General features: G+C 38.4%; 1 protein-coding gene across 1 annotated transcript; it reads left to right on the top strand.

The window, feature by feature from the left end:
- The first annotated feature begins 7,491 nt into the window (after positions 1-7,491).
- On the top strand, positions 7,492-8,213 carry LOC109156517 (protein FAR1-RELATED SEQUENCE 7-like). Its single transcript, XM_019304370.1, has 2 exons — positions 7,492-7,582; positions 7,966-8,213. The coding sequence occupies exons 1-2, from the start codon at positions 7,492-7,494 to the stop codon at positions 8,211-8,213; spliced, it is 339 nt and encodes a 112-aa protein (XP_019159915.1).
- Positions 8,214-10,927: the final 2,714 nt, after the last annotated feature.

Here is a 10,927-nt window from a genome sequence, read left to right on the forward strand (position 1 = left end):
AGGGGCTAGACCCTTTCTCTGTGCAATTTCGGTCTGCACCAGCACCGGGGTCAGTCTCAAACCCGGAGGTCCATGAATCCGGTTGTCTCTCTCGTTGTGGAACATCGCTATCTGAGAGGGCAGAGGTTGCCTACTGGCGATCCCTGACCTTCTTTGACGTGGATGGCTTGTTAGGCCCAACTAGTGGGACCATGGCCGTAACTGGGCCCCGTAGGCTACCCCCATTGTCACTTAGCAAAACAAACCCATTACAAGTGGGCACCGAAAAGGACATTTCGTCGCGACCAGTATCCCGGGCCTGCCACACGGGTGTTACCGGGGCCTTACCCATCAATTGCCTCATCCTATATCTATAGTTCTTCCTCTGCTTATAGGTCATACCCTCAAGGCTTACGGTCTCGAGTCCTTGTACTTTGTCGACCGCCCCCGTAGGGTTCTCAGTTGCCATGCCAAGAGGGTTATGATACACCTCCCACTTATGAGACCGATCTAAACCCGCAACTGATATGAACCTAGTCCAAGGTTCACATAAAGATGGAGTATTGTCCCAAGATTACTCTCAATGCAAGGATAGAGATGGATCAAAATACCTTAAACCTCACGAGAAACCCTTTGTCTCGAATCCTCAAAGACTTGGAAGATTCCCATTGTAGCTTCAAGTACCTCGATGATGCAATCTTCAATCAACTAGAGTCGGATCTAGTTTCCTTCGATTCAAGAACGAGTCCACGGACCTAAATCTAAGGTTGAAGAAAGGAAGATTGATTCAAGTCCACGAATCAATTTGCTAGTCGAGTCCACGACTAGCCACTAATTGAGTCCACAATTAGCCATAAGGTTTCTTACACAAGTGTAAAGAAAAACTTAAGAATTTTATTGAATTAAAGCCTCCCTTAAAACTGATATGGATGTGCCCTATTTATAGGTTTAGGGGCTGCATTATAATTCTAAATACAATTGGAAAAAGAGTCCTAAACCTAATCTAGAAAACAAGTAAATAGAGTTTTATTTAGAAAAGGATTTAAGGAATCCTTTCTAAATACAACTAGTGTTTTCTCTTTTATGCCAAACAATTTAAATTAATGATGACCAAAAATAATAGGGCTGATTTGGGCCTAATTTATTCACCAAAATCAGCACTTAAACAATTATAAAAAGCCTTGAATTCTTCTTCATCTTTTGCAAATGGGCTTGACTTGGATTTCCGCCATCTTTGAATATCACCAATGAAGAGTTGTCTTAATCGTTTGGACTTGGGCCTTGTGATTGGCCCAATTGGTACTCTTGATGGATCTTCACTATGTTGGGCCGCATCATCCTCCCCTTCTTGAAAATGATTCGACCTCGAATCTTGTAAGTTGTAAGTATTGTCTTCGATCCGTGATATCACTTGAAATGGGCCACTATAATACTTTCCTCTATCGAATGGAATTATTATTGGGCCTTCTTGTTTCTTCCACCAATGATTCTTTAAGGATGTAGTTATGGGCCTTGTGATGAGCCCACTATAGACCCTTATTGGATTCCATGTGTACTGGTTCTTATTAGCAACCCCCTTAGTGATTTGGGATCCAGGAATTGTCTTTGAGGGTTCGGCCCCTGATTGCACCGAGGCATTGGCACTGCACACCGGAGCGACTTAGTGTACAAGGATTGTCTTTAGAAGCTCGACACCTGATTGTCCCGGGTCATTAGCATTGCGTACCGGCGACCGTGGGCCATGTGTACCACCACCCATCCGACATGCAGATTCCAAGTGTCCTTGTTTTCTGCAAGTTAGACAGTATGGCGACATCCGTTCATATTCAATTACCTGCCAGAAACCACAGTCTTCCCGACCTGGCCTTAGAGTCCCCATTCTAATAAACATCTTATGGAGCAGAGGCTTTAACAAGTCCACTTCCACTTTCACCCTTGCCACATTGGGTCGGGTGAACTTGGCTGTTGGCGTGTCCATTTGCAAGAACCTCCCAATTGGCTTAACAATTTGCTTGAGACATGGCTCAGAGAAACAATTAGCCTTCAGATTGGGTAAAAGACCCCATACCGGTGCCAACGACGTCTCAAACCTAGTATCAAAATTCATTGTCCACCTGAAAATTCTCATAGGGCACTTCCCATTAAACAGGACATGTCCCTTCACCAACATGTTAATGCAATCCTCTGGAGATGAGAAAGATAGAAACACATGGCGCGGATCCACTAAGCCAATTTCAACAATGCCTTTAAGCTTAAAGGACTTAGCAAAAAGTTCTCTTATAACCGACAGAGTGGGCTTACCATGGGAAAATTTCCCAACAAGTAGAGTGTCCTCTATCTTGTTCATTTGCTGTACCTCCAAATCATCAAAGGTTATGCAAGGCTCCCCCCTTATGCATTTCGACACACTTCTCAGAAATGAGCGGCCTAGACGTGGGGCCAGCGTGATCTGGCCGCCCCGTGGCATTAAGCACTTGTGAAAAGGTCTGGTGCCCCCCGGGTGGGTGGCCCGGACTTGCAAAGTCTGGGGCAGCTGCTGTATGCATACCCGTTCCCTTAAAGGTAAACTTGGACCTATCTTTAGATATGCCACCGTATATAGGGGCACTAGTAACTACAGTACTGTTCACCGACGTGTTGAGTATCTCACACGTCGCATGCTGCAAACCCCTAACCGCCCTATAGGGGCCGGGCAGAACAGCCACTTTACAGCCATTCAGAGGTGCGCTTAAACCCTTGAGGGGTTGAGATTTACCAAAATTAAAACCGCTATGACCAGATTTCAAGAGAACTGGCTTGTTAGCATCCTCATGGGTCCTATGACCAGCCGTGTCCACATGAACCAGCCGATTAGGAATAACCCCATGACTTCTATGACCAGCTTGCCCACCCGGGGCTTGCCGATTAGAAGTGTGCGGTGATGCTTTTTGCTCTCCCTCATCACCAAAATTGCAAATAGATAAAGTACCTTATATTCGTTTCATCTGCTTTGGTGCTGCCCCGTATGGTTGAAGACGTTGCTTGGACGCCACCCTCCGCATTACTCCGCGACTGTGGATGTGTTTCCATTTAGGAACAAACTTTTGCCTATTTACAAACTGCCTAGGCGAAATATTATTTCTTTGAGGCTTCGGCCTTGCAGCATTAAATTTAGCATTAGTTTGGTAACCAATTCCTTGTCTCATTGTGTTTTTTTGACCTTTTACAAATTTTACCACTTGGACTTTATTGTTTAAAGTAGTAGTAGAATTGGTCCATTTTTCAGAGGCTTGAGGACATGAAGGATTATAGCCAAGTCCGGCTTTATCACTTGAGGGTTTTTGCATATTTACCATTTTGTCCATTATTTTGGATGAATGTGTAAATGTTGCTATAACCTCTTTAAGGTTGTGTTCTCTCACTTCTCTTGATTTACACTCTTCTTGAAGACAAATAATTTTAGCCTTCAAGTCTTTCACTTCAAATAGAGCATTTTGCAAATTTTCATTTAATTCACTTTTTCAAGAATTAGAAAATTATTGCGCTCTTTGAGTTGAGAGTGAGTGTCTATTACGGTTTGACAATCCTTCATTAAGTGGAGGATGGACTCTCTAGAGAATGAAGAATTTACAGATTCATAAGATTTAGATGTTACCTCATCTTCTTCATTTTCATTTGCCATAAGACACATGTCTTCGTAGGATTAATTATGGGTGGAAGTTTAAGGGGTGTGAGTTTTGAGAGGTGGAGAGTTTTATTGGGATTGGGTTTATGTTTTATAGGTAGAGGTTTAGCGGGAGGAGGTTTCAATCCAATCTGATCTCTTCCTTCTTCTTCTAAAAAACATACACACACAGATAAACATATATGATCACACAAATTCACGCAAATCTCACAAATAATTCGAAACATATATAGAATTTTAAAGATTTTAGCAATTAAAACATTTCCATATATAATCATGCATATACACGTTAATTCCCTATTAACACAATCACAAATTTTGGAAATTAACCAAATTTCAATTAAGTCACCTAGAATACACACATATACGCATACGGTAGTTTCTAAAACACACAATCAAATAAATAATCAAATATTTAGAAACTAGCCAATTATTCTAGATACCAATTAAAAATAATTAGCATGGCAATTTTCACATAAGCAATTAAATTACACATAACATACCATAGCCACAATTAAATCACTTAGTCATGCAATAAACACAAATTTTCGAAAATAATTTGCATGGCACATAATTTCACGTTAATATTCACATGCAATTTCACAAATAGATACTAAACACATTGATTTAAATTATTAATGCAATTTTCGATCAAATACATATAAGCAAATATATCAAATATATTTATTTGAGCACAAGTATCAAATTTAAAATCATGAGATTATGTCCAGTGATATTTAGCTCATTTCAAGCATTCCCAATTCGTGCCTTAAGGTAGAAAATCTCGTTTCGCATAAAGGCTTTGTGAGAATGTCTGTAACTTGAATCTCCGTAGGGATGTTGTAACACCCATAATTTGTAAAACTTTTAAAACTTATGGAATAAAGGCAAATCTATTGTTAATTCTCACAAGAGCATAAACTAAACATAGCAGTCGGGGTGCTATGCCACATCTGAGCTAGAGAACTCAGATGCACAGGCTAAACTAACTAAAAAGCATAAATGATAACTAATACCCAAATGCAAATCAAGGCACGCAAGCCATCTTATCATAGCTAGAACTACCTAGACTAAGTCCATGAATCCAGCTAGCGCGCTCCGAAACTACTCAACTGTCCCTGAAAAACATTCGGTGTAACAACCGTCAACGAATAATGCTGGTAACCCACTCCAACACATTAAGTACAATATAGGTAGATATATGAAACTCATTTTGAAACTGGAATACATATATACTAGCATGCGTCCTAAGAACACGTTGCAAGACATAACAGGCAGATAAGCATATAAATAACAAATAGAGGCAACAATGGCATTCAAGACAGTTAGCAAGTAATCAACAAAGCACACAATCCATCTTCCCACCTTATACCAAGTTCCAACCTTGTAGCTCCTGATATGTACCTAGTCCAAGGTTCACATAAAGATGGAGTATTGTCCCAAGATTACTCTCAATGCAAGGATAGAGATGGATCAAAATACCTTAAACCTCACGAGAAACCCTTTGTCTCGAATCCTCAAAGACTTGGAAGATTCCCATTGTAGCTTCAAGTACCTCGATGATGCAATCTTCAATCAACTAGAGTCGGATCTAGTTTCCTTCGATTCAAGAACGAGTCCACGGACCTAAATCTAAGGTTGAAGAAAGGAAGATTGATTCGAGTCCACGAATCAATTTGCTAGTCGAGTGTGACTAGCCACTAATTGAGTCCACAATTAGCCATAAGGTTTCTTACACGAGTGTAAAGAAAAACTTAAGAATTTTATTGAATTAAACCCTCCCTTAAAACTGATATGGATGTGCCCTATTTATAGGTATAGGGGCAGCATAATTCTAAATACAATGGGAAAAAGAGTCCTAAACCTAATCTAGAAAACAAGTAAATAGAGTTTTATTTAGAAAAGGATTTAAGGAATCATTTCTAAATACAACTAGTGTTTTCTCTTTTGTGCCAAACAATTTAAATTAATGATGAAAAAAAATAATAGGACTGATTTGGGCCTAATTTAATCACCAAAATCAGCACTTAAACAATTATAAAAAGCCTTGAATTCTTCTTCATCTTTTGCAAATGGGTTTGACTTGGATTTCCGCAATCTTTGAATATCACCAATGAAGAGTTGTCTTAATCGTTTGGACTTGGGCCTTGTGATTGGCCCAATTGGTACTCTTGATGGATCTTCATTATGTTGGGCCGCATCATCCTCCCCTTCTTGAAAATGATTCGACCTCGAATCTTGTAAGCATTGTCTTTGATCCATGATATCACTTGAAATGGGCCACTTATAATACTTTCCTCTATCGAATGGAATTTTTATTGGACTTTCTTGTTTCTTCCACCATTGATGCTTTAAGGATGTAGTTATGGGCCTTGTGATGAGCCCGCTATTTACCCTTACTGAATTCCATATGTACTGGTTCCTATTATTCTCCCATTCTTGAAAAGGATTCGTCCTCGAATCCAAATCTTCAATGAAAGACAAAGTAGCAAGCTCACTTTCAGTTTTATCACGCTCATGGAACTTTTTCTTGGGATGCTTGACACGAGTCGCTCCAATCATCATCCTACAATCAACAAGTAAGGCAATTAAGTCTAATGACACATCATGGAATTTAAACATTCTGGATGGTAATAATTCAACAAAATGAGACATATTAAATTTAGGCATCTTCTTTGAATTGTCAACAAGTACAAAATCTTTCCTCCTAGAGCTTAAGGTAAAATCAAACAGAAAATTCATGGAAATATCAAGTAATGATTTAGATGTATTATGGTGGTAAGTAGCACAATTCTGAACATAAGATTCTAGTCCAAGGTTCACATAAAGATGGAGTATTGTCCCAAGATTACTCTCAATACAAGGATAGAGATGGATCAAAATACCTTAAACCTCACGAGAAACCCTTTGTCTCGAATCCTCAAAGACTTGGAAGATTCCCATTGTAGCTTCAAGTACCTCGATGATGCAATCTTCAATCAACTAGAGTCGGATCTAGTTTCCTTCGATTCAAGAACGAGTCCACGGACCTAAATCTAAGGTGGAAGAAAGGAAGATTGATTCGAGTCCACGAATCAATTTGCTAGTCGAGTCCACGACTAGCCACTAATTGAGTCCACAATTAGCCATAAGGTTTCTTACACGAGTGTAAAGAAAAACTTAAGAATTTTATTGAATTAAAGCCTCCCTTAAAACTGATATGGATGTGCCCTATTTATAGGTATAGGGGCTGCATTATAATTCTAAATACAATTGGAAAAAGAGTCCTAAACCTAATCTAGAAAACAAGTAAATAGAGTTTTATTTAGAAAAGGATTTAAGGAATCCTTTCTAAATACAACTAGTGTTTTCTCTTTTATGCCAAACAATTTAAATTAATGATGACCAAAAATAATAGTGCTGATTTGGGCCTAATTTAATCACCAAAATCAGCACTTAAACAATTATAAAAAGCCTTGAATTCTTCTTCATCTTTTGCAAATGGGCTTGACTTTGATTTCCGCCATCTTTGAATATCACCAATGAAGAGTTGTCTTAATCGTTTGGACTTGGGCCTTGTGATTGGCCCAATTGGTACTCTTGATAGATCTTCATTGGCAATTTATACCATAAACCCCGGCGTATAGCGCTGTGTGCGCCCAGCATCAAAATGACGCCGTATGGAATTGTTACGTAACGGACTTTTTTTATTAGTCTGTTAACACCGTCAAATGGTAAGAAGAGGGAAGTGAGAGAGCGGCTCTAAAGAGATGGTGTCGTCGCGCCGATCATGCATATTGGATTAGAGAACACGAGAGCGATCTGATTGTTCGATTTGCGTCGTATTCTGCAATTGTTGGATGTAAGCCATGTATGATTCGATTGCGCAGCAAGATGTGGCAGAGACAGAGCATACAACTGATCCTGTTGGAGTGGTAGATACAGAGGATGCTAATCCAGGTATTTGATTTTTAAGATTTTATTTTGTATTTTTGTTTTATGTATGATGTATATATTGAACTCGCCGTTGAATTATATAAGAATTGATATAGAATTGATGTTTGATTGTGGTTATTTTGGATGTTAGTATGGTTTGATTTGAAGTTGTTGTTTCAGGGAGGTTGTATGTGTATTATATGGTTTGATTTGTTCGTTTTATGATTATGTGTATTGTGCCATATGTGTATGTGTATTGTATTTATGGATTATGTACATTAACAGTATGAGATATAGGTTTTATGTATTTTTATGATTATGTGTATTGTGCCATATGTTTATGTGTATTGTAGTTATGGATTATGTACATTAACAGTATGGGTAGTTAAATTGTATGTGATTTGCAGCTGATCAGGATTTGGTAGGGATGTCAGTGTGTTCGGTTGATGAAGCATATGACATGTATAATGATTATGCTTTTAGAGTAGGTTTTTGTGTGAGGAGGGGTAAGCAAAGATATAATTCTGCTACAAAAACAATGGAGACGAAGATGTTCCATTGTTCGAAGGATGGATTTAAAAGGAGTACAAGAAAAGGGTGTTATTCTAAAATTGATGGTCGTACAGGTTGTGGTGCATTTGTCCAATTCGATTGATGCGGCCCAACATAATGAAGATCTATCGAGAGTAACAATTGGGCTAATCACAAGGCCCAAGTCCAAATGATGCGGCCCAACATAATGAAGATCCATTAAGAGTACAAATTGGGCCAATCACAAGATCCAAGGCACAAATCAGCTTTATTATTTGTGGTCATCATTATTTTAAATTGTTTGGAATTAAAGAGAAAACACTAGTTAGTATTTAGAAAGGATTCCTTAAACCCCTTTCTAAATAGGACTCTATTTACTTGTTTTCTAGATTAGGTTTAGGACTCTTTTTCCTATTGTATTTAGGATGCTGCCCCTATACCTATAAATAGGGCACAGCAATATCAGTTTCGGAGAGGCTTTAATTCAATAAAATTCTTAAGTTTTTCTTTACACTTGTGTAAGAAACCTTATGGCTAATTGTGGACTCAATTAGTGGCTAGTCGTGGACTCGACTAGCAAATTGATTCGTGGACTCGAATCAATCTTCCTTTCTTCAACCTTAGATTTAGGTTCGTGGACTCGTTCTTGAATCGAAGGAAACTAGATCCGACTCTAGTTGATTGAAGATTGCATCATCGAGGTACTTGAAGCTACAATGGGATTCTTCCAAGTATTTGAGGATTCGAGACAAAGGATTTCTCGTGAGGTTTAAGGTATTTTGATCCATCTCTATCTTTACTTTGAGAGCATTCTTGGGACAATATTCCATATTTATTTGAACCTTGGACTAGGTTCATATCAATTTGGTATTCAGAGCCTAGGTTTATCTCATTCATATCTTACATACTACTTTTTATTTCATGTCTTTTTCCCGTCGAATATTAACAAGACCTCACACCTCCTAAGCACCATATTACCACACATTCTATCAAGAAAACAACCTGATCTCACCCTTACCTATATCCATAGCGCATTTACTCGCAATCACACCCTGTCCAGATTTCCATGTTCTATGACCAGTTTCAAAGAATTACCTATATCTCGAGATCTACTGGTTAGATATATCTGATATTTTGATATATTGTAGATATCTTCTGGGGCGTTCTATTGATATATTATACACTTGCTACTTCCTTACGGTCATTGAGATATTGATCTTCGAAGTATGGGTAGCGTTTCTGTTTTTCTGGGTGATTCTTGAAATTCTTGATTCTGTTTTGAAGGGGTTGTGTGGATCCTCTTGGTCCGAATTTTTTGTTGATATTTACAGTAGTTATTTGGATGTTACTTATCAAAAAAAAAATCAAAAAAATCAAGAAAGGTGAAAAAAAAAAAAAACAAAAAGAGAAAGCAATAAAGAAGAAGAATAAGTTTGGGGAAAGAATCTGTTTGGTAGGAGAAATTTGGAGGGATAAGGAAGGGGAAAAGTATAAGGTTGGAAGGAGTTCTTGATATATTCTTATTTGGTTGTGGTACACTTGCACCCCTATTACATTCTATTTGTGTCTATCTTCTGATATTGGTCTTGCATATCTTTCTGCCATACTTCTTTCTTTGCTTCCCTTTTTTTTTTTCTTTCAAATCTTGCTTAGTTTCTTTGCTTGTATTGTCCCTTTTCTTTGCTTCTTGCTCTCAATTTTATTACCTACCTCACGATACACCTTACTCTCATCAAAGGCTTGTGAAGTTTTCCAAGGTACGTTTTCTTGATCTTTGAGGTTGAATCCATACCAACTTGAGTTCCGGACTAGAATTTTCCTTTTTGGAAAAAGGCTTGTGAGAGTATCTGCCACCTTGAGCGATACACGAGTGGAGTGTGTATTTGTAAGAGTGTGTAGTGCACCCCCAGAGCCATATAATCCACATCTTACCTGCGAGCTGAGAATAGTGAGGGAGCGAGCCAACTTTTTGGTTTCACTAACATCACCACTCACACATCTTCTTGTTTTTTTTTTTTTAGATATTTTTTCCTATACAGATGGCTGATCAAGTTCCAAACTTTCCCCAGACATTAGAACAAAAGATAGACAGGTTACTCAAACGAATGAATAATTTGGAGCAACGCTCACAGCAAGTGCAACCACCACACAATGATGAGCGACACCTGCCACCAGTAGGAAGAGTGGATCCTATATGTCAAAGGATCCAGCAGCGTAATGCGGAGTTAGGAAACATTAAACATGAAATTCCTAACTTCACCGGTGAGAAAGGACCTACCGAATACATAGAATGGGAGAATGCTGTTGAAACTCTTTTTTATTTAAAGCAATATTCTGATCTTACAAAAATTAGGATAGTTGCTACATCTTTTAAGGGGTATGCATTATCTTGGTGGCGAAAAAGAAATATAGAAAGAGTTGCTAATTTTATTCCCTATGAATCTTGGGTTCAAGTGAGGGAAGATATGCGCCTAACCTTTCGTCCTAAATCTTTTTTCAATGATCTTGAAAGAAAATTGCAGGGAACGGTGCAAGGAAAAAAGTCATTTGATGTGTACTACCAAACTATAAGTATTTTGCTTAAACAGTGAGACATACATGAAGAAGAGACAAAAACTGTTGCTCGTTTCGTACATGGATTGAACTTAGAAATTCGATGTGGAATGAGTATTCAGAGATATGACACCCTTTATGATGCCCTATATGTTGCACGTGAATCTGAGGCAAAAACCAAAGAGATAAAAATGTACAAGTCCAACAATGGTGCATCAAGATGGAACAACACTTGTTCCACCCCTCAAAGGCGTGATGAACATCCTCCTCCAAGAGATGATTCAC

The sequence above is a fragment of the Ipomoea nil genome, unplaced genomic scaffold (assembly GCF_001879475.1).
Source record: "Ipomoea nil cultivar Tokyo-kokei standard unplaced genomic scaffold, Asagao_1.1 scaffold2735, whole genome shotgun sequence".
Lineage (NCBI taxonomy): Eukaryota > Viridiplantae > Streptophyta > Magnoliopsida > Solanales > Convolvulaceae > Ipomoea > Ipomoea nil.